Source organism: Ceratina calcarata, unplaced genomic scaffold, assembly GCF_001652005.2.
Source record: "Ceratina calcarata isolate Rehan_Ccalc_2016 unplaced genomic scaffold, ASM165200v1 scaffold87, whole genome shotgun sequence".
In the NCBI taxonomy this organism is placed as follows: domain Eukaryota; kingdom Metazoa; phylum Arthropoda; class Insecta; order Hymenoptera; family Apidae; genus Ceratina; species Ceratina calcarata.
This window is the reverse complement of record NW_017180051.1, coordinates 285,564-311,074: the sequence shown is the minus strand read 5'-3', so window position 1 is coordinate 311,074 and position 25,511 is coordinate 285,564. Positions and strand designations below refer to the sequence as shown.

Below are 25,511 nucleotides of genomic sequence, written 5' to 3'. Positions count from 1 at the left end.
ATTTCGACAAATGCTTCGAATAAAAGTTGTAGGTGATACTATTACCTATGAAAAATTTGAAATCACTATAATTTTAGCTTTTTAATAGTAATAGGAATCTATAATAACAAATTCAACATGACAGCATTGTTAGCCTATACATCCTCAAAGTATGTACATGCCATTTTGTTCTCCACTTTCATGCCATTTCTGTTTCTAGAAATAGTGCAAACTAAGCAATTTATGCGATTCGATCGTTTCAAAATTTGTGTTAATGTTTAGTTTACGGTATATCTGATCCTTATTTTATTCACAAAAATCACTCTTTGAAATGAAATTGTTTAAAATTCAAACCCTTTTCGTTGGATTTATCTATTTATTATGGAAAATACGCCAGTGAGTAGAAATTGGGACATTTATCTTACTTTCATCAGTACTTCAACTTGAAATTGAAGAAGACAGTGGCGAATTTATTAACGTTTTTGACGCGTTAAATAGATAGTTACCTGAGCGTTTTGACGCCGATCGGCATGGAATGGGCGTCCTCGGCAGTGATATGCGTCTTCAGGAATTGGCATAGGTCTCCGTGTTCCAGGTACTCCATCACGACGCAGTACGGCTCCTCGCGGCAGCAAGCCCCGAGCACTCTGGCGATATTGCGATCCTCCAGGGCTGCCAGGATCCTGACGTCTCGTTGGAAATCCAACCTTAACAATACCGAAGACCTTATAAACTCTGTAACTATTATCTTCGTACGATCTCCCTCCGCTCCAATTACGTCTGGTAAAATAGTGCAACTATGCGGCAACGCGATCAAGTTTCTTGCATGCAATTGCTGGAAATTCGCCCAAGTTTTTGTCCCGGGCAAATGAACAGGGCGCGATAAACGTAAAAGAAACTGTACGCGTTTAATTTTGCATCGACCCAAGGAAACGGAGGATTGTTAAGGGGAATGGACCCATTGCCCGGACTCGGCAGTGTCCATTGGCACAGAATAACCGTAAGATTTTCGAGCAAAGTTTCGGTGTTTCGTTTGCATGCCGGTAATGCGAGGCGAGAACGAGTTAGCCCGGGACGGACGAGACGCGGCCGTGGCGTGTAAAAGGAAAGTTCGCTTTCCAGGAGCGTAGGTACACACGTACGGTAACAAGCCGCGTTTCCTCGCAGCATCGTTACTTCGGCCTTACTTACGATCGACTTGGTAATGGCACTCTCGCGTGATAGCTTAATGCGGACCGTTAACAAAACTACGTGCCTCGTATCGATTCTCCATAAACTGCGAATTCTGCTGCGTACCGACGCGTGCCGACACCTCGGAGCCGCGTGGGCGACCCTGGCTAAATTCGATACGAAATAATACGTTATTCCCGTCTGCCTCGTTGGACTCGCGTTAATTGCGTCCGTCGCGTATCCGCCTTATCGAACGCGCGTGATTGAGCGATCCGGGGAAACGGGAATTATTTTATGCGAATCACGGAGATAACCGTGAGACGTGTAATTAATTATTTTCGATGAATATTCATAGGACGAAGGCGGAACATTCGAATAAAGTACACTCCTGTTCATAAATCTCAAGACATTTCCAGGAATTCATCGTTTGTCGAAAAATTTCACATCTTCTATTTCAGTTTCTAAAAAATTACAATTTATTTTTTTCAAGTCATTAAATAGAAGTATTAAATGTTATTTTTGTATAACAATCTCTGTTGATAGTTAAAAGCATCGGGTGGTCAGAGAGAATATCCCAGGAATAATAGCCGCGGTTATTAACGGCAGGAAAAAGCCAGTTCGATAATGAATAAAATATGAAACCGTGGAACGGCCTCGGGAATGCGTGCGCGGTTAAATCGTATCCAGGATCGAAGGACCCACGCAATGCCGTTTTTAACGAGAACACGGGGGAGCGCTAGCCGGCTCGTTATTTAGCGTTATTTCGGACAAAAGCGCAAGAAAAGTCAATACCAGTGGCCCGCGATATCGGCCATGAACGCATAAAACATTCCTTATCTGCCGCGAGCAGAATCTTCTATGAATGTAGACTCGCGAATGCGGGCCAGTTTCGTTAATACCCCTGGCAAACAGTTCTTGATTAATAGAATAATACGATATTAAGATTGTATGAACCCTTACATAAAAACAATGAAAAAGCATTGAAATTTGAACAGTTACTAGATATTACGTTAATAAAGCACTATACAAAATTTTAGAAATTTTGTGAGCCCATTAAAAAAGTTATTATACTTTGAATTCTCATGTCGAATGACAGAATTTTGATTTCATTTATGAAACAATATGACTGCGAATTATTTTGTATATTTTATTGCATGTGTAGTAGAATTTTCAGTGTTGAATTCTGAAGCTTTATATGTCTTGATTTACCGTTGTTTTATTACACGAAATAAACAGTGTTAGCTCGGGGTGTTATTTTCCACGAAAAATTGATCGTTAAGCGTCGAGCGGTGGCGAGGAAAAAGGCAGAAAGGGGATTTCTTTGTACTTTTGGAGATCGCGTGGACGAGATGTGGGAAAGGAAATGGAGCGAGTTCCAGTCACGATAGGGGCGCGATAAGTCATCCTCGAGGCACTAGAGACTTGTTGCGTGAGGAGTCGTGGAAACCGCGGTTCAGAATCTTTTTGCTTCTTTACTTGTCAGATGAACTCTGTATTTTATTTGTGTTTGATCCATAGATACATACTCGAAAATACTAGATATATTTATTCGTAAATCGAGATAAAAGCGGAATGGCGGAAATGCATTAAGAGGAGCGATCGTTTTACGTGATGAAACGTGAATACGTTACCTCTAATAATGTTACTGGGGAGAATTTGGAAATCTATCGAGTCGCACCGGTGCGGTGCTCGAGTGTACATACAGGAACCATTTTCCTGTTTAATTTGCCCCGTTTGTTGTCGTGTTGATCGTCAATGAACGTCGCGTCGGTAGTTTTAATTAAATTGATTCCCTTTACGTTGTAGATTCGACTAACATTTTCTGTTTCCATTAAAATATTTTTTTTTTAAATGGCCTTTGTCGTGTATTTAACTTCAAATATATTTTAACTTGTTTTTCAAATAATCTAGGAAAAAATTTACATGATCTAGGTAATAAATGAAGTTAAAAGAATGTTTTAGAACAAGAATTATGTTAAAATATGGACAAATGAAGGAACTTAGCATACAAAGTAGCTTCCAGCTTTCCTCGTCTCTAACCAGAGTACAGTAGAACCTTCATTATATGAACTAATTGGAATACAAATGTGTTCATATAAGAGAATTTTCGTATAATAGAAGAACAAGCGATTAGCATTAGAATTATACGTATGTCTAAAGTAAAGTGAAATAAAACGGGGAAAATTTGTTCACAGATAACTTCTTAGATAAAGTACAAGATCATAAGATAAATATTTATTCTTCTTAACAAAGTTAAACGAAGTATAATAAAGTAAAGTATTTAAAATAAGTAAATTAAAGTAAATTACAGTTAATAATATATACTACTACATTATATATAACTAATAGTTCAATAATTTCCAGATTAGTTCGCAACGTTTAGAAATACATATATTTAGAAATACCGTATCTTCCCTACAATTGCCTACGTGTAATCGTTCATCAAATTAATCGGAACTTGGTGAAAGTGGTCCTGGGAGATAGATTGAGGGCCACTTTCACCAAACTCTAATTAACATAATCAATGATTACGCGTTGCCAACAACACAATTTAACTACGTTCTCGCGAAGCTCCGATTAATTTAAACTACATTTTGACAATCTAAATCTAACTTTACACGATTTATTATTCAGAATATTGAAATAATTTGTACATCATTTAATTATCCTCCATAAAAAATGTAAAAAACTAGTCCATCTAATACGTTATTATAATAAAAAATATACTGTTCATATAATAAAAATACATGTTCACATAATAGTATGTTCAGATAATTAAGATTTTTATAATAAAATGTTCACATAATGGGCGTTCATATTAGTTGTACTATATTCGCTAATCGAACACTTTTAGCAGGTCCCACAGGTGAAAGTTCAAAGTAAAGAATCTGTATTCGCGGTATCGAGCTATCTACAGGAACCAGTATGGTTCCTCTCCTCATCGCTTTAGCCAGGGCGATATCTTGAAAATTAGTTAAGAGGAGCCTGGATTTAAGAGTCTCTCTCCTTTCTGGCGAGCATCAGATAATTCATTCGCGCCGAAACTTCGACAGGGGAGTAGTTTCGCTGACAAAAGCTGAGGAGTAGCTGGGATATCCGATGAACCTCGATTTTCGTTTCGGAACGAACGCTTTGTCATCGTCGTTCCCTGGCCAACACCGCCACCCCCTTGATACCTCTCTTTCGCCACAACGCGATGCACGAAACTCTCGATACCCTATCTACCCGGTCATTGTATGCAAATCTATTCCATTCGTGGAATCGAACAGGCCTTTTTCTGATGTCTAGCTTGATAGTCGCGAGAACGATCGTCTTCGGTATATCTGGACGTTTCACCGCTGCGGGGTATCCTCTAGAAAACTGCACGGCCACGACGCGACCCGGAGAAATTCGGAGGAAAAGGAACTGGGACGCACACAGTCGGGAAGCTATGAATTTTATGTACAGGATAGTCGTTTCGATCGGTCGATGCATTCGGAATCTGTTTGTATCGCGATCCACGTTAGCTAGCGAAATAGACTCGGTCCCGTTGCGTTCTGCTCGCTGACCATTGTTGTGTCCCTCGATATCTGCCGAATCGTTCCTCCGAGAGTTATCATTTATGTTTTCCGGTTTAATCGCGATCTTTTTGGCTCGCAATCGGATTTTCTATCTACAATATTATATCTACGTGCGTATTTTCTCTTCACGAAATAATGCGATAGCGATATAATAAAAATAATAACTGTTCATATTATAAAAATAGTAATTGTTCATATAATAATTATAAGAGACAGATGATAAACAATTGTTCATGAAAATAGCAGCATCGAACGTCCGAAATGCAAATTTCTCAAATTTTATGCTCCTTATCGAATATGGGTCATATTTTTTATTTATTTAAATCAATAAATATAAATGCGTGAAGATGTTGGTAGAAGGTTAATGGAAAAAATTCTTCATCTAACGAAATCGTTATCAAAAAATTAATCAACGCCCGATTCCATCGGTTCGCGGAAGTCGGACGAAGTTCGCCAGATGAGGAAAACGAATCTCGCGTGAAATCGCGTCGCCGCTTAACCGAGCGTTCCTCCACTGCTGTAAAACGTTTATCGCCCGGCCCGTTCGTCGGTGAATGGAGGAACAACGGAGCTGCGAAACGGTGGCTCGATCGAGCGCTTTGTAAAACGCGAGACGGAATGCAAATTGCGCGAACGAAGCGCGCGCGTCGCGTCGTATAAGCAAGCTACTCACTTTTCCTTCTCGCTGGCTTCCGGCAGTAAAAATTTGACGGCGACGAGACGCTTGCCGACGGTGGTCGTCGTTCCATACTCCGGGATCCCTTCCGCTTCCGCCACGTACACCTTTATGGACATAATTTGTTTACGTTTATACGGTGGATCGCTTCGGTCTAGGGGGAGGAGAAAAGTTTCGTGCACGGATGGAACGGCGCGTTAATTACTGGATAAAAGTTGACTAACGGGTCTCTTGTTACAATCATAAATTCGTCCAAATGAGAATGGATGATCCCAGAATTGGATTATTCGCCGCTGGATTTATCGCGAAATTTTCCGGCGCGAAATAGTTGTTTTGAAATCAATATTGTTCACGAACAAACTATGCCCCAATATTGAAAGCGGGCCGAACAATGTAAATTACCATCCGATCCAACAGTTCAATCAAATCTTAATCCGCATTGTTCATCTTGCTTTCACGTCGCGCATTGAACGAACCGCATTGTTCAAAGTGAATGTTATTCGCCTTTACAAATACACGAAATACAATTCTCCGCGTCGTCGGTTTTTCTAACTCCAATCGAACGATACTTAAAGCTGTTCGCCGACCGGATTTGTTCGGCCGAATTGAAACGAGTAAACTGTACGCTTAATTGTTTCCGTAAATAATCTGATAGACATTGAAAAGTAATATATATTTTAGAAAATATTGATAATGGCAATGAAAATGTGATTGTAGGCGTAGTTTTAAAATTATAATATACTAAAAGTGCGAGATAAACAAAATAATGGAAACTGTTTGCACTTTAGCTCCTAACAAGATTAATAAACTATTGAATTCATATATGTGTAATTAATTGTACAGAAATGCAGGATATAATTAAAATAAACAAATTATTATTTATGGACATAGCTGTTAGGCTTTATTACATGTGTAAGTAGCGCTGCTATTTATCGATTGATTTTAAACCTGCATTTAAGATAAAGAATCCAAACACCGGAATGATCGTGCAACTACTATGAAGATGCAAGCTGACGTGGACGAAAATCGGTGTCTCCTGGCCGGTCATTACCGGCGTGCCGGCGGCAGTCGAGCAGGAAACAAAAGGGAATTATTAGCCGCTCTAACGCATTCTAAACTGATTATCCTCGACGAGCCAGACGAGGCGCTATTGTAACAGGAAGAATAACAGGGCGGACACTTCGTTAATCGACGTATTGTTGCGTTCAGCCGGTGGCGGATTGTCCGCGCACGGTCAACAAACGGATTGATTTCTCTCTCGGTAGTCTCTCGCTCTATCGGTTCCCGTCGTTTGACCACGAAGGAGAGAATCAGGTCGCGTTTCTAGAATCGATACGGAATCGACTCCGCGACGATGCCACGGCACGGCATCGTCGTTTGTCGTTCCCCGGTTGCGCACCGGTCCGACTCGTTTCGCGATATATCGGTCGTTTGTAATTTAACCCTCTCCGCTGTTTCAGTAGGTGTTTCCATTGCTCTCTGCATTAACGGGGTAAAGCGACACTTCGCAAACAGCGAGTGTATTATGATAATGCTGCGGGAATCGTGGAGGGAACGGTTTAACGTGACAACAGTCGCTCGATGATGCGGAAGTAGTGCACTGCGAAAAGCGAGGCTGCTAATTCTGTAATTCTGTAGTGAATCTACGTACACTACCAAGGACATTATGCAACGTTGGAGGTAGAATACTGATCCAAGTAAAATGATTTTGATCAATTCAGATGAAAATATGTAAAAATTGAAAACAGAATCTTGTAGGAGATATTGAGGTACTTTAATAATTCATATAAAGGGTATAAACAGGGCAGCCAGAGAGGATAATAAAGGAAAGTTGAGGGTGGGTTAATTCGTTACCAAAGTGAACGTGACGAATCGTCGATCCTGCTCGCGTGTCTAATTTAAAATAGATGCGTGCCCGAACGTAATAACAATGTCGTTACCGTTCCGAAGGCCCCTTCGGCGAGTTTCGAGAGCATGCGGAGGCGATGTCGTGGGAAGAGCGGTACGCTCGTCTGCTCCAGACGTCTCTTCAGGGCCGAAAGTACCTCCTGTTGTGTCGGCGACTGAAACAAGGAAAGAACAATGGATCGTTGCCACGGTGGTACCGACCCGATAATCAACGATCTATGATCACGCCAACCGCGGCAACACGAGGAGAGACCCGGTATCAAGGGCTTTCGCTCTGGCCGATCGATCGGTGAATTATTCGTTGATCCCCGTGCCGCGGTAAATTCCCCGGGTGATGTATTACACGGACTCGGCGGACTTACAATAATTTAAGTGGCAAAATTACCGCTATAAATTTCGAAATTTCCCGTTCGTCATTGATTCTGCTCGCTGGACACCAATCAAAAGCTTCCTGTCGTCGAAAACCTATTTTGAATAATTCCACGGGTCTCCTGCCCCATGGAGCCGTACTCGTTCGTCACGGTCGAATCGATATCCGATACTCCCCCTCCCTCCCACCGATTTACACTAAAACGTTCATTGTTACCAACGCAAAACGAAGCGGACAGAGAGGGGAAAAAAATGGGGAAAAAATAAAAAATTGCGGTTCGGGGGTCGCGACGAAAGGACCAGTCGAACGTGACACGGTTGAAGGCACAACTTTCGACACGGTCCAATGCAAAACTGCAGCCACCGATGGTCCCTAGGATGTTTCCCGAGGACGATCGTTTCAGATCTAATGACGGATCACGTGGGGACAATGATTGGCGTCGCTACGATGCGTCAAGGCCAGGCTCGACGTGCCGCCCCGAAATGTTTTGACTGTTTCGAGTGCCGCTGTCGGCTGTCAATCACGCGCAGACGTCCCGACGTAGACGTCCACTTTCGGAGCATTGTGCTCGAATCAATCGGCTCGCGCTGAATCCAGCAATCGCGCACCGAATCGCTTCATCCCGGGACGCGTGCGCGCCTTTCCACCGGAAAGAGATCAAGCCTCCAGGATCTGGCGTGCGAGATCATTTTAAAAACGGGCCTCAAGTGCTCGTCGTTCACAATCAATACCAAATTAGCAAACGTTTCAGTTGCAGCCGTGTAATAAATCGTACAATAAGTCATGATCAGTTTCAATGTAGGGCAGGTGTACCATTTGTGACATTTCGGTGTATGTACATACATACTAAGTATTCTGGTGGTAGTTTCATTGACTCATTTCCATCATGACTCTACTTAAGGCGCTAGGATAGTCACGTGACTTTTCTAACACGGTAAAATTTTCACGTTTTTTTGCTCTGTTTAATCGATAACCAGTCAAAAATAGTGCAAAATGTGGGATTAACATTATGAAAACTGATCATTAATTCAAAGTTTGAAAAATTGATTTTTTATATTAGAATCTGTGTCAGATGTCTGAAAAAATATTTTGGCGCTCGCATTCAGACTATTTCTTCTCTGATAAGATGTTAATCAGAGACTCACGATAAAATGTATAGGAAAGATCGGTATTCCACGGGAACTGGTCGTTTCATCGGTTTTCACGGCGTGTCCTCGGTGGTGCGCATCGCAGTAAGATAAATCACCGGGCGCGCTACAAATTTGTCGCGGCGTATTTTTATTCCAACAGATCGGACGCGGCCGGGCCGCCGAATCAACCACCCACCCCGCGTGTAATATTTCTGCGATGTCGGCACGCGAGTCGACGGAAATCGGGGATGTGGGAGCGGCCGAGAGAGAAAGAGCAGAGGGCTAGTTGGATTGCGAACGTGATTACACGACGCGCTTTCTCTCCGCAATTAACAGAGCGAATTGGCCCGGAAGCCACCGGACCGCGTAATGATGATACATTCCGCGAGGGTTGCCTCCGAGGGTTACTAGTCGCGGAAAGGGTTGACGGCAGTTCGTTTATACGTCGACGAGCCGATCAATCGAATGATTTTGCAGATTGCGCGGAAACGTTGCTGAATAAGCGCGATACTTTTATTTGTTCCCGCGACCCTTTCGCGTCACCTACCGCGTGTAAACAGCCCCTGGACTATTGTCAGTATCTTCGTGTTTGCGCGAAGAGGTCCCATTAGCATTCGTTGTGGGTTGCGCTATTTTTGTTGTTCACCCTGTATGCATCACTACACTTTACTATAGATTGCTCAGTTCAAATGAATTTATTTTCCAGAGATGAACAAAGTTAGTCGATGATTATACTTATTTGATAAAACATTTTTTATTACGTTTTAACATTTATCTCTATTTTAAAATCGCTGTGCATAGAAATGTCGAATCAATCAGGAAGTCAATTGATTCGTTTTAGAGGGACACTATTCGTCGATGATCAATTTCTGCATTTATCAATCTCTAAATTACTTTATTAGATAGATAGAACATTTTATTATTCATTCATAATTCATAGTTCAGTCTCTAATTAATTTAATGTCTCAAACAATGTATCGAAATTGTTCGTTATTCGTTGCGTGAAATATTGTCGCGAAATTATTAGCCAATTGAGTAGCGAGTTCGCGCCATTGATCCACCGGTGTATCCGATCTTTAGTCGCGATTCGGTGATTTTTTATGCCAAAAGGGAGCCCCAGGGAACGTCTCGCGCGTTTGACGTCGACGGTGCGTAGAGCTCCTCCGCTCTTTTTATCCCTCTTTCCACTCTCCATCCACCGTCCCCACGTCGCGTCGGTCTGGTATTCCGGATACGAGCCGCGTTATTCTGTACCCACGGGAGGTATATCTACCCCAAATGGTCTGCACTCGTTCCGCCATATTGATTTAAATTATTAATTGCGAACTTTCCCTCGACGAATGGAGCGCGCGTTTAATGGTTACAGCAGAAATACAAGCGCGCGTATTCGGCCAGGGGTGCCGGTCCATTATTTATAGATTCTGCGATAACGTAGTTGAATTTCTGCGCGACTACTAGGCACTCGTTCACCTTTGTACTCGATCGAACATTACGATTATTTCCTTCGTCCTCGGGCGACGCTTTATCGTTCGCCGATACGTTTTGCCCGCCCCATCCCCCGCCATCTCGCCTGCCATTTTGCATATCTTCGCGTCGCGAAATCGAATTAGAGTTTGCATATCAAAGAGAATGGTTCGCTTCAGCCCGCGTTGTGCAAATGTTTGCAAACGCCGTTACGCTCGCGATTATCTCGCGACTAATCAGTTTCGGATTTCTGATTGACGTTCTATTAAATTGTTAATCGATCTCAAATTCCTTACAATGGGGAACGTTTGCTCCAACATCATAAAAGCTACTCAATTTTCTAATATTTATGTATTATAATTATTTGAATGATTTTTATATTTAAAATTATTATTTCTATATTTATAGTACAATCAATTTTTGTCGAATATTTATGGACTCCACTGTAGGTAAAATCTACTTCAGGACAAAGTGGATTGGGTATAGAATCTTGCTGTTAGATACAAGACTATTAAATCAAGGGACGTACCTTTTTGTTCTCAGTCTTATTGCCGCGTGAAGATGTCTTGGAGAAGATGCTGTCCTGATCGCTGGTGCTGGTAGAAACGGCAGGTCCACCGCGTCCCGTGCCGTCCTGGTTGAGCAGGGGCACCGTGCCGAGTTCCGGTACCGCATAATCGTACGACGTGTCAACTGCACCATTCGCGTACACCGCTGCGGATGATATAGCAAAGGAGGAACGGGTGTAGAAACAGCAGAGTCAAAGGGGGAGCACAGTGTATTGATTGCGGTCAGGCGAATGCTTTGTTGTTTGCTACATACATTTGGTACGTACGTGTAACGGCGTTCGCTCGTAACAAGCACCGATTTAATGCGTCCCAGTGTATAAATATACGACGGAACGTGTACCGTGCGTGCGTACGGAGTGTACTGAACGAAGTGCTGGGACGGAGCGTACCTGAGTGATTGATGTTGCTGCCCTTGTTGTTCAGCATCATGTCTTTCATCTCCATAACGACAGTGCTGTAACTGTAGTACGGCGCGTACTTCAGGGCCTGGTAGGGTTCCTGGTAGTCGTCGAGCTTCACTATGTCCAGAAAACGGTTCCCCAGGTCCCGCGGCAGTGTGGGCAACGAGCCACCGGCGTATCTAGTGAACAGGGAATGGAAACACGTTTCACTATGTCTGGTCACCGCGGGGATTCGTGTGGCTGGAACGTGCCACGTGAGACCATGACTGAAAATGGAGAAACACGCAACAACCACCTTCCTTAGTATATCAGAATGTCTTGTCTCTTCAGAAATAAGAGACAGTTGGATTACACTGCGCAATATAAATTTTTTTTGCGATATCTACTATGTGATTCGTGTAGAACTTCAGAACAGAAATTTTGTATTACGTACCGTTTCCGAAAAATAGCGGTTTTTGCAAAAATGCATGATTTTAAGGAAAATGAGGTATTGCATGAAAACTGAGAGTATAAGAAGTTCATTTTTTAATCATATAGATGAGACTTTCTAGAATGCAGCCATATAAACCATTTTTTGTTTTCGTACTTTTTAACACGTTATACTTTTCATTCAGGCCGTTTCAGTCAATGTTGACTGACGATATACAATTTAAAATATTATATTCTTTTATTAATAAATTTTTAATAATTTGAAGATCATAAAAGAATGTGCCTAAATATTACTTTTGTCATAAAAAAATTGTATTGAATATTATTAAAGAATTTAATGGTTAATAAAATAATTAACTAAACAGAAAGGAAAACAGGAAAGGCTGGATACTTAACGCGTTATAATTTGTTCTTCAAAATGGATAGAAATTGCGATATCCGAAGACTGTCAGTAGTACATTCAATATCAGATCAGACCTCAAGCGTAAGTCTAACAATAAGTAGTGTAGGGTAAAGGTATAAACTAACGATTCCGTTTGGTGACTTGTTTTTAATCCAATCAATAGTCGCCGATATAAATCTGCTATACTCAATAGCTTTGCTCGGTCTACGAATTAACGGCAACTAAAGGAAGCTCAGCGAGGTTGAAAAATCGACTGAATGAGGGAGGCGAAAAATAAAAAGAATCGACATAGAAACGACAGAATGCATCAACGAAAGGAAGGGAAAACGAATGTTCAAGGACAGTGGAAAAGAGTAATAATGAATGAAAGTGGTCGTCAAGGCCCTTAGTGGCAAAAAGCAACGGCCTGGACGACTGAAATATCGTAGGCAAGAAAATGAAGACAAAGTTAAACATACTGAAAGGACAGGTGAGTGGATCATGCGAGTCCGGTTGCCAAGTATTCAAGAGTGCAAAAACCAGAATGAAAACTAATTGTAAAAGACACGAAGCGAGATAATACAACGGAAAGGGCATACATTCCGATAGCTACGTGATAATGCAGACTGTCAATGTTACTCATAAAAGTAGCAAAAAATATGGGTTTACGGGAATACATTTTTCGTCCTTATATGAAAATATTTCCCAGTCGATAGCAATATCCCTTTATTAATTTAAGATAGCAATAAAAGAAGATCTAAAAGAACATGTGGCAGCGACCAACCGCCACAGTAGTATAATGCGTGACAAGTCAGACCTAGATGCCAACACGACAGAATTTACTGAAACTAGGTATGACCGTGACCGTCAGATGGTCGGAGAAAGCGAGTTGAGAATTGTGTGGAAATTGTTATAGAACAACGAGAGGTCTGTTGAAGAGAGCGTGGAACGAGAGAGGTGCCTTAAAGCATCTTTTGTAGCAACGGAAGTGCATCGTTTTTCGAGTGGATACTTTTTACTCGGTGTTCTACTTAAGTGCACGTCAGATATTCGTCAAAGGACGGTAAAACGTTCGTACGCGCACTGTACTCGAAGCCGCTCGCTACACGTTCCCTTTTAGGACCGTCCTCGCTCTCGTTCTCGTTCTCTCTCCCTCTGGGAACGGCAATATCAGTTTGCACAAAGCGGCACCAAGGTTGAAAGATCAATGTTGAAACGCGCAGGTCACGCCCGAGTTACGACGAGCTCGAGGATCTCGTCTGGAGACATTCGTGCCATACAAACTGGATATATCGCCGAAGGACGTACATTATTGGGCGTTATTGGACATCCACTAACGAGCACGACGGATGGAAAGTTTATTGGAAGCTGGCTTCCGTCCTTATGGAGTACTGAGAATACTTGCAAAGTTAAAAAAGTATGCCTTCTACGTAGGGATGTTTCCATCAGTGATCTGACTCGTATTTTACCCTATAATTCGCCTGATGCGAACTGAAACTCCTTTGTATTAATAATACAGCAGAATCTCTGTTATATGAACACCCATTATGGGAACACCCTATTATATGAATCTGTATTATCTGAACATTCCATTACATGGACAGTATATTTCCTATTATACTACTATGTGTAAATATGTATATTAGTTGTTCTTACATTTGTATTTTTGATTGTCTAGGATAAAATCTATGTAATAATTTAGTATGAAATAAACATAATACGAAATTGGGAAATTATATGAATGGGTAAATTTCATAGAATTGTAACTCCATTAACCCTAATGTTGAGAAACAAACGTTTTACTACAGTTAGTTTCATTTCATTGAGCTTGTTGTAGCTCGTTTTATTATACGAAAATTCTCTTAGTTGAACATATTTATTCCCCCAATTAATTTGTATAATAGAGATTCTATTGCAGTATAACGGATATTTTCTTCTATTTTATTATGATAATAATAAGGTGTAACGTTGTAAAATAATTTTATCAGGTATCTGCCTTGGGTTTCATCCCGACAGTTCGCAAACACTGTGCCGTCGATACCTAAGCAAGCTACCTAAAATCGATAAACCGTGATGTTTGCATAAGGTAGACATGAATCGACGCGGAACCGTAGGCCTATCTCGGGAGCTAATATTATTAGTAATAATATTTACTATAACAGCGAAAGCCGCAAATCCTCTGTGTCCACACCGTTTCCTTTCATCGTAACTGGTCGTCGCGGCGCCAGTTATTGTATCCTAGCCTTATCCATTCTATTTCAAATATTTGCACGAAATATCCTGTGCGAGCAGGTTATTCCAAACAAACAATAGTGTAACGTAACAAAATGTTTTCCCCTTTTCACTTAATTCATACAAACAGATCCTACTGTTTATCTTATTCTTTTGTCTCGTTGAAAAAACGTTCTGGTATTGAATGCATCAACTGTTTTTATTTGTCGATTCCCTTCACATTTGTCGATACAAGAATAATCCATGAAAAGGAAAAACTTTACAGATTTATTCGCTAACGGTGACTCCAGTTAATATTCGAATGCATTTCGAAATGGAATAAATTGTTTAATATTAAGTATAAAATTTTATAATAATAATTAAAAGGTTTAGAAAAGGCTAAAATAAAAAGAAATTAAATCATAGATAAAAAAAATTCGTCTCTCGGTCATTGCATGCGAAAATTTAATTAATCTATATTTATTTCTGTTGCAAATTACCTTTCGTCGTCTTCCAAGGTGTACGCCATCAACGCAGCTCCTTTTTCCACGGTGGCGCAGGTAGACCCGAGATGCGACGGGGCCTTGCCAGTCATGGGACTGGCGAAACACTTTCGTTGCCTGTGTCTGGATATGATCAGGAATATCGCCACGGCTAGGAGAAGGATCACGGCGGTTAGCACGCCGATCACGACCGCCATGTACGTCGGGTCGTCGTGCTTGGCCGTCGAGACCGGAAGTTCGCCCTCCGCAGCGCCGTTCTTCTCCACGAATACGTCGCTCTGAATCGGCGACTCGGTCGTCGCTGCCTCCTCCGGCGTGAAGTTACCATGGGCCACGTCTAAACAATCGCGGGCAATGCATTATTCGTGGCCTGACAAGTATGAAATTAAAACGACGTTCACCGGTGGCGATAGCTCAAACCGTTACCGGGAACAAAGACATTGGGAAAAAATATCGGAAAACGAACACCGTTCCGTTCCAACGTTATTTATACCTCTTTTTTTCCCCGGATTCGAGCCAAACGGGAATTTGTCTTTTTTTTTTATGGGGCCACACCATGCGTAATGCGCGCGCTAACTACGCGCCCTCGCCAGCCGCGAACGATTTGGGGCAGAAAAACATGAACACACCGGCCGTACGAGCGGGTAAACGCGGAATCATTAAACGGGAAGAAGGTACTCGAGTGCATGTAGAGCGCGTAATCAACCTATATGCGGCTGTTCCGATGGAAAAAAAAGCGTGCACAGTTTCCATCGTTCGAGAATCTCCATTTGCTTGATTGAAACGCAGTGAGCGATTCGGTTGTCTAATTAACGTCTCGTTCAACGGCGTGTATCTTTCGCGCGCGCGCCGCCGAACCGGAATTTTTAATAATTCCTGGCGGTCCCTCGAGCCGGGAAAACTACCCTCGAGAGCGAAACGGTTGGAATAAAAATATTCGAGCCCATCCCGTCGTGAAAGACACGACGGACTTCTACTGTTGTAGCCAACTCAACGGATGTCGAACGAATTTTCCTTGCCGGAGACGCGACACACGCGTTTTCCGCTCGCGTGAAGCTCCTTGCGTGAAATTCATTTCTCAATTGACAAGCGGAAAACTAAGGATCTTGCATGATTTTTTGTTTACATTAATACATAATTTCCAATGTCGACGGTAACAAATGCGTAGCGGAGCCAACGGAGCACTAAAGGTTAACAGCCGTGCAAAATTTCTAAAATTCTGCACAGTTTATTAATGTAATACCTAATAACTGTTAAAATTTAAACGGTTTGTCTTTCTTTTTATTTAACGACTCAACTTTAAGTAATTGTTATGAAAGATTGTATTACACCTTGGAAGAAATCGAACACAATTTAATTGCATGAAAGAAGTCGTCAGAATTGCTGATAGGAGAAACGATCCTGTTTCATCCAGTTGTTAGGTATTCCTTAATCAAGGTCGGTCAATAAATTCCATGGAAATCACTTCCACGGTGGAATCATATTTACCAATTCGCGAACAGAACAGAACAGAATGAAAATCTCGTTCTTCGACCACCTTAGCTCTCGTCAACAGCACCTGCAGCCCGGCTGCTTTGCATCGCATGCATACTCATTCCCGTTAGATTGCCCGGCTACCGAACCCGGAATGAGAAAGAGAAAAGGGTGCACCTGACGGTGGTCTACAGCGCGAGACAAAAAAGCCCTTTTCACAGTTTAACCCCCCAATGCCACGCGAAGAATGTTTAATATCAGATTTCATACGGGATGCGCGAGGAACGGTTCGTCGTGAGAGGAGGGGGTTGGAATCGTCGGAGACAGGACGCTTGCCAGGCTGTGTAAAAGCCGATATCAAACGTGGCGACAGCTTTGTTTCGTCTGGAATAATCCCGGCAGGAATCCACGGAATACCCGGTGCGCTTGCCGCGAGAGAGGACGGCGTAAAAGTTCCATGGGTCCAGATAGAGAGAGCTTCATCGGCGCAGCCTGGTAAACCTCGACTACCCACTTTCGCGTGTCGCTCGTTCTCGCTTCGCGCCACCACCCACACGTTTTTTGCACCCGCGTTACCTTGCTCGAATGTCTGAAAGGATTTTATTCAACGAATCGCCGAGATAGAAACGACTGACCATTAGAAAAAGATCGCAACGAGGTGATAAACAAAACTATGGATTTTATTATAAAAACTACTCTAAAATCCGTGTATTCTTGACTTGAATAGACTGAGATAAAAATTAATATATGTACGTAAGCTCATATCAAAGAAAGGAATTTTGTTGAAAATTCTTATTTATTTTCAGATACATTAGATTAGATTTGTTTGTATTATAAAAAAAATAGATGACATTATTTTCTGTCAAGTATTAACACAGGATTTGTCTCACAAATATTCCTCATAACTAGATAAAATTAGAGTTTCATAGTTCTTTTATTCGAATATTGTATGACTGAAAACTTTGTTTGTGGAGACTAAGAATATTTGAAATATGATTCGAATTTGTAGCCCCCTTAGCAACTTCACAAGTTACATCATTACCTCGAATTCCTGTATAGGAAGGGACTCGTACAAATAGAATTTTCAGGGTCAAATCTATTTTAAAGAATTTCACTATACTCACAGATAATCATATTGACAATAGGGTTTGTAGATTTGTTAAATTCTAGAGCAGTCAGTAGACTATTAGAATCAGAGTTTGTAATAAACTTCGTACACATTAAATATCGAAATTAGAAGAAGAATGCACTATTTTTAATTATAGGAAATGCGTTTTTCTAAGGTACATAAACTTTTGGGATTGACTATATAGCCAATACATCCTTAAACAATTTAATACTTTATACATGTAAGGCATAATGTGAAATGTACTAAATTAAATATTGATATTCCAAATGCAGGATAATAATGTATTTCAGCATTCGTATTTAAAATGTATGTAAATCATGTGCATAATGTGATACGGTTCATACAACGGTAACGGAATAGTGAAAATTATATTGTAATTGTACCTGGAGTCTCTTTTATATGAGGGAAAAACAAATCTCCGATAATGATTGGTTCTATCCACTCCAGGAGACGTGATTACAGAGAACACAATTCTGTCTTTTGCAAAGCTGGTCTCTGTAGAGGCGTACGGCGTGTCGATTGATACTCGGCGATCCAAATTAAAAACGCGCTAAACAACGCGTTAAACAGCGCTCCAATTTTTGCGTAACAATTAAATTCTTGTCACGGTTACGCGCGTGCAAAGGACTTCGAGTGTCATAATCGGAATTGAATTTCCAATTAAATTTTTGAAACGTCCTGCTCGTTACACTCGTCGCGCGTTTGATCGGCTCTGCGTCGCGCCAACGATTGATCGAACGCTTTTCTACTCCATTCACTGCGATATTAGCTAACGTTCGCGTTCAAAAGTCTTTTAGAATAAAGTGGCTCAGAAAACATCTTTCAAAACGGAATAATTTTATGAACAACATAATATTTTCTGTATATTATAAACTTAACGTTTAACTTTTTTTATTCGGTTCTCTGATAAAAATTTGAAATGTAAAGATTGTTTCATAAAAATTGACTAATATTCGACCTACGACCTAACAAGAATTAAAAATGAAGAAAATCACAGGTTTTCATGACTTGAAATTGAAATAAATTGAACAACTATTAAATGTTTTAATGTATCCATCTTTCTTATGCTTTCACCGATTTTCATGAAAGTTTATACATATATGCATATAACTTATTTAAATGCTTTTGTGAGCCACTGTATAAAGAACGTATTGTAAAACGAGATACTGTAAGAATGTATTTAAGATTTTGAGATACGATGTTTCAATGAATAGGCTTCCAATTAAGAAGTCTGATGAATAATGCATAACGATAAGACAACTGCAACAAACCGATTCAGTTTCTACAGTGAAGTCTCTACAATGAAGTTCTTAATCACGAGACTTACATTTCAATTAGAAATCGTATAATTTCCCGAAAATGATTAACCAGTAGAAATGACTAAAACAATCACGTAATCTAATTCGAGGTAGAGTGTTCGTAGTAAAAGGCTCAGTAAATTGCTGTCTGGAAATAGAGTCGGAGGCGGGCGTACATATATTACTGTGGCCCGACTAAATATTTTCCGAAGTGGCTCGGCGCAACCTCCCTCGATACCGAATTCCCGTTTAATTATAGCAGCCGTCTAGCCCCGCGATTATTTCGCCATCAAAACAATAACAGAGTCGCTCTCCCGTGGCTGCGCGCATACGTAGATTGTATGCGCGTCGAGAGAGCAGTACAGTAGTAGCCAGATTTACGATCGGATCAGGATGCTGGGCGATCGCGACAAGGGTGGGCCATAACTTACGTAGGTGGATCTTCCGCGTATAAATCATCGTGCACCACGGCGATGCAGCGCGGGATGCCTTTCTTCGGGCAGGAATGAAAATAAAATCAATGAGAAAGTAGAAGTTGGTTCGGTAAGAAGCCTTCACCCCCGCCCGTTCTTTCGCGGTTTCCTCACTTTGCCTCTGCTCCTCTCTTTTCTCTCTCCTCTTCCTTCCTTCCTTCCTTCCTTCCTTCCGTCTCTCTCCGCCCGCGACCCGTGCAACAGGCTCGTTGCAACGCGGTTACACGTGCAGCGCGCGTGCAGCTGACGCTCGACGTCAAATACAACTAATGCGCTCCTTGATCCCGCGATGCGTTCGCCGGCGAGGAAACCGACTGAAGGGAAGGAATAAAGGAAGCCGGTTAAGAGAGGAGATTTTAAAAGCGCTTTGATTTACCGTCTGGAAACGGAAATGGAGACGCGAACATCACCGATGTTCGACCTCATTTTCAACGACGGCTCGGCCAGGGTCCGGCTTAATCGAACGTTGTCGGCTATTGTGAATCGGCCACCGTGGAATTGTCTGGCGAAAGGATGCTTCCGGTACTTCGAACACGTCAGACGTCGCAACCAATCGTTGCCTTAATACGTCCACCCTCGTTTTACCTTCGTTCACCGCCCGATATCGCGTCCATTGTCCACTGATCTTCCATCGTATTTAAAACCACTGAACTTGTTCGACCATTAAAACTGTACATTAATTAATCTTTACTGTTTTTCCTTACTTGTTTTCACTTGATTCTGTCTTGAATATAAAATGCCGAGGGTTTAAGAAGAACGTAAAAGGCTAATGAACGATAAGGGACAATGCAGATTTCACGCAAAGTTCTCGGCTGTTTGAAAAGGGGTGAACTCGATTAATTTCGTCCCCTATTTGTAAGCTCTTCCCACGGATCCATGCGACTTAATCTTGATGTCGTCGCGTCGGTGTCTCGGTAATGGAATTATTAACGAGATAAGTTTTAGGAGAATTTTTCGCTGCCATTCGTTCCTCTGTCAATTAATGGTCGAGCGCAGACGCCGCACGGTGTTTTGCACTGTATCGTCGGCGACGATTTCTGAAATGCTCCCGATACATCAATCCTGCGACATGATATTTTGAATATTTAACGAACGGGATGAGCGATCTTGGACGGTGAATCATTTTTACAGCCACTGGTAACCGGAGAGGCGGAAAGAAGGAAACGGGATAGACCTTCACCTGGCAAGGTGATCCACAGCCCAGCTTCTCGTATTTCCTTGTCCAATTACGTCTCTCGTAGAGAACAAGAAGGAGCAGAGAAATCCCTGCAGGACCACGACGAGAAACGAAGGAGAGAGTTGAAAGGACCGGCTTCAGCTATTATAATAGTATTCTCCTGTCCTCCATTCTTTTCTCGTCGACGTGCTTAACGGTCGACGATTGTCTTTAAAGAAATTGTGAGAAAATAAACGGGTGGGCTGTCGATAAACTTTTTAACGAATCCCTTCCGCCATCGATGAGGCGTCTCGCGAACATTCAAAGGACTCGCGAAACTCGACTGCCACGTCCTGCCGTTTCAAGCGCTTTCAGGTCTTTTCAGAGGTTCGTTTCGCGACGACAATGTTTCACGATACGATTTAAATTGCGACAGAAGACCGTTTATAATTCTCAAAGGAATTATGATTTTCGAACGAGACTTTTTCGGACGAAGGATTCTCTATGGATAATCAATTCGGGGCGACAGGTGTTGCGCGATGAGAACGATTTCCCATCCCGCGGACAGGAATTATTTGCGGACATCAGTCACACAGCGGTTACATTTGTAGGGCGCGTCGTTAAACCGGGATCATTTTTCTTCGGCTGCTATTTCCTGCTTTCCATTCTCCCTTCAACCGTCCCTGCCCTTTCCGACGCTCGTTTTCTTTCGGATATAAATGACCGGGACCCGAATCGAGGAGCACGAATTTCACGCAGAGTACGCGAATGAGATCCGTATGAAATTATCTGTCTAAAAGGGGGCCTGGAGAGGGTAACGAAAGGGGTTGCCGGCGATGGGGTGGCGGACTTGTCAAAATAAAGTAGTATCAGTCTGGCGCGTCATTAGCAACGAGGGCACACAAAAGAGTTATCCTTTCAATCGATGAATCCTTTCGAATTTGTTTCGAGGTCCGCTCACCTGCATGAATAACACTTTTCGGGGTTCCTTTGAAAGAACACGTGAAAGGATGTAACGCGATTAAAAGAATCCTCTCATGATAGATTTACATTGATTGATTTCTGAGTCCTTCTATGTTACTGTAATGAATTCTTAAAACATTTTGGATCTCATTATTCATAATGGCGTAAAACGTTTTAGCAGCAGCTGCTTGTGTAATTTCATTAGAAAAACAAATTAGGCCGGAGCGAAAATTCTGTTTACTGCCGTAATTATTAGCTCCGAAATATAACGACACTGAAGTGAATTTCGAGTTGATGGAAGTTTTAAACTTCAAACAAAAGATCCGATTTTGAATACTTAATGAATAAAATTGGATATAAAATGAGTAGAAAAAATACATATCATTTCGAAATGCAATACTATTAAAAGATAGACCGATAGTGACTTTACATTTTGTTGTAATATACTGTAGATAGGCAAGTGAATAAATTATTGTAATAAGTTACAGAAATACAGTGCTCTTCATTTGAATAGCCTCGAATGAAAATCTACATACATACAGTTAAGAGCAAAACTGAACACACGCTATTTAAAATTGAATAACTTTTGTAAAATTGGACCAAACAACCTGAGTTTTTTTTAGTAGTCAAGAGGATTAGTTTACTAAATTACTTGTATAATAGATTGCGAAAAAATTGAAATTAAGTAAAAAGGTAAGGAAAAATGTGAAGGTCACGTTTTTCAACCTTTCTATCCGACGGTTATAACGATAATTTAAACAACGTATTTTGATTACTTTTATAACAACGTCTTGTCACGTAGCGTAGGCGCAGCTTTACCGCAGCCCATCTGTTCAAAGATTCTACACCCAGGTACGTCTTCCATATTTTCCAGGCAGCCGGTATTTGCTCACCGGTAAAATTGTCTGCCATACAGTTCCATGTACATCCTTTGAGACGGAAAAACAGCGAACGGCGGAACGGAGTCTGGAAGAGTTCCGTGCCCACTTTATGAACCTGTTGTTAGGTGGGCAAATCTCGCTGACAAAGGGTCCTTTGTGTAACGAATACCCGGCGTATATGCATAACGCTAAGCCGTTTGCCGCGACTGACGACGCGTCGTCTTTGATTTACCCGTTCCATACATTTAATTAAAAAAGAAAACGGGCGCTCGTGCGTCCGAGGCGATCGTTTCGCGCGCGATTCCACGAAGGCCAGCGCGGTTCAGCGTTTGTCTCCGTTTCTCTGTTTTTATTCATCGATTCTTCCGCACGAGATGCGTCTTTGATGCCTATTTAGAAGCGCTCTCGGGTTAAATGATAAAGCACGGAAGTCGAGTTTCGTGACACGGTTTATACGGGGAGGAGGGGACCGCGGGCTCTCTCTCCTGTTCAATTGTTCGGTGACTCGAGCATCGTTGCGTTTAATCCCTCCCGCTACGGTTAACAAAGAATTTTTCTTCACAGAGCCGTAGTCGCTCGCTGGAAACGAGGAGAGTTCTGGCGCGTTTCATTCTTGTTGTTCGGTGCCTTTTCCACCGAACACGCCAAAGCTTGTTTTAATCCCTTCTCTCTCCCTCCTCTTCCCCACCCAACCATTCCCCGTTTCCTCCGTTGCTCCTACTCCTACCGTCCCCACCCTTATCCTTTTTTTCTTGTTCTTGTTTTTCTCCGCCGGTTTGTACATCATCTTCGAATTAATTGGATTTCCTTTCCCGTGACTGCGTCGAACCTGGGCCGGTTCCTCGATTTAATCGCTCGGAAAAATGAACTAATTCGAGTGGCGAAACGAAACGAAATGAAAGCCCATTCAAGGATACGAACAATGCGAGCGAAGACTATTTAAAGTTGTTTCCACGGCGGAAGGGGTTCGTCGAAGGAAAACGTTATTTAAGGAAACACAGACGTTCCCCGGGAGGAACGTATTAGCGTCGATACGGCGGATCGGGTGAGTTTCCATCGCTTGTTTCTTTTTCAACAATCCTCGGATGTCGCGTTTCTATTATAAATCCTCTTTATTCAGGAACGATGCAGAATCTTGCGTAAATACGGCTAAACCCGACTCGCAGAACGGTTCCCATCGAACGCGCGTTAAATCGAACGGAACCTATTCGCTGGATCGAGTTTACAAGTTTTGTAACCGTTTATCAAAGCTTACGACGTTGTAAAAGTATTTCAGAATCAAACAGCTTCCCAATTGAAATTATTTTGCGATTGGAAGCTTTCATGTGGTCTTAGGCAGGAGATTGTTTTAAAAGGTGACCCCGATTAATAACTTGGATACGCTTCAAGCATTGAAATACGTCAAATCTTTCGATTCATTCCAGTTATAGGCCGAAAATAATCAAAACCTGTGATTCTCCTCGTCCATTCTCGATTTTTAATCATTTGTAGCAACGTTAGGCGATATCGATTAAACTTTGTACATATTACTTATTTAGGTCTGCAAAAAGCATGTTTCACATTTTCATTAGTGACCCAAATGAAAATCTTTTCTCTACAGAGTAACAGCAATTTTGTTTAATTTCTTTCACATACCTTATTTAAAAAACTAGGTCTTCAAATATATAAAAAGAAATTAAGGTTGTATGAGCTGTAAAATCTTTTTCATCAAATATTTTGACAGCACGAAGTCAAGATTTCAGAGTGGAAGTGTAAATCGAAGTCGAAGCTTGGTTTCCATTCGCGTGGCAGAAAAATATAGAAAAAAATGGATAATAAAACAAGCAGTGGCTGTGGAGCAAGGCTCGATTTGCGATTCACCCCTCCGTTGAATTCATCCATCTGTTATTTTCGTTCCTTCCTTTTTGTTCGTGAACTATTGTGTACGACTAATCGAAATCGTCCGACTGACAGATATATAATAAGCGCTTGTCAATTACCGTGTATCAGTTTATACATACGGGGTTCGCTTCGCAATGATTGATTGACGGTAGTTGGATGGTTTGATGTGTACATATATCCGATGTCTGAAAAACTGGCTGGCTGGGTAGAGGCTCAGAAACTGTGGGACGAGGATCGCGTCAATTCGGAAACGTGCGGGATTACAAAAATAAATAAAGTACGGGGACACGCGTGTCGTTCACCGGCAAAAGTCTGCGCGTCGCAAAACGATTTTGCGTCACGAGCAGAAAATTTCGTTCTAAGTTTCCACGGTCGGCTGCGCGACACGCTGACAGAACTTTTTCCCCCCTACGGCTATTGTTTTCGCAACTGGGAACGAAGGTACGTAGCCTCGTTTCATCGTTCGACACTTCAGAATGGTTCGATGAAGAGATTGAACGATACATCGTGTGGCGCGGAGAGGTACACCCCCGTCCATAAGTCTTAGAACATATCGTAATACGTGCAACAGAATGACGTGATACAAGAATATGAACGAACACTCGAAAATTTGTAATATTTTAATAAATAATCAGAGCGAATTCTCTTTAAAATTATTTATGTCAGTAATTATGAATGAAATTCTGATTTACAGTCTGTATCAGCTTCCTTTTATTTTGACATGTAAAAAAGCTTTTCAAATTATTATTACATTTTCTCTTTCACTCGGAGTACAATTTTATTAAAATTATTTATAATTTATTGTATGAATTGTTATCAGATGATTTATTACATAATTTATTGTAATTTTTCATTTGTAATGGTCTTTGATGATTAATTTGAAGTATTCGTCAGACTTTTTCGATAGACAATAAACAATTGTGGTAAAACTTGTGAACGAGGGTGTGTAGGTGCCTGGAAATATTGGCAGACAATAGGAAAAACGAGTTTCCACTTACCAGAGTCGAACGTCACCTCACTGATCATGATCCACTTGTCTGAGAAGTGGAGCCTCAGCTTCACGTACTTGCCTACTCGATGGTGCAGCTTGATAGTGATGTTTCGTGAGGACTCGAAGATCTTGTCCTCCATATAAGTGTACGTGATTGGTTCACCAGTGTAGAACTTGCCGCCGATGCTGAATAGTATGTCGACTTGAGAAAATATCTGGAAAATAAAATACCATTTATCTTGTTATTATATAAAGAGAAGGCGTTTATTTATGTATGTTGGAAAAAATAAAATATATATATAAAATATATATATATATAATGAATGAAAATATATATATGAAAATATATATATAATGAATGTCATAAGAAAATGAGGGATAGTGAAATGTATTCTAGATCTAAAGAGAAACTTTCGTTTATTCTCATATTCAGGCAACAGACGATTTCTGATTTAACGAAAATTGAGCGTGATACATTTTTCCATCTGACTGGAAAGTTCCTCTGAGAGATGGA

The 25,511-nt window shown here is 41.4% G+C and overlaps 1 protein-coding gene across 1 annotated transcript in view; it reads right to left on the bottom strand.

Moving 5' to 3' along the window:
• The window catches only part of LOC108631302 (discoidin domain-containing receptor 2), a 178,246-nt gene that overhangs the window by 15,013 nt on the left and 137,722 nt on the right, over positions 1-25,511 (bottom strand). Inside the window, exons 7-13 of the mRNA XM_018035141.2 lie at positions 25,005-25,212; positions 14,750-15,089; positions 11,216-11,406; positions 10,787-10,971; positions 7,326-7,448; positions 5,383-5,492; positions 486-686 (exon numbers count right to left, since the gene is read on the bottom strand). Coding sequence (XP_017890630.1) covers positions 486-686; positions 5,383-5,492; positions 7,326-7,448; positions 10,787-10,971; positions 11,216-11,406; positions 14,750-15,089; positions 25,005-25,212 — 1,358 coding nt within the window. The remainder of the gene's footprint in view (positions 1-485; positions 687-5,382; positions 5,493-7,325; positions 7,449-10,786; positions 10,972-11,215; positions 11,407-14,749; positions 15,090-25,004; positions 25,213-25,511) is intronic.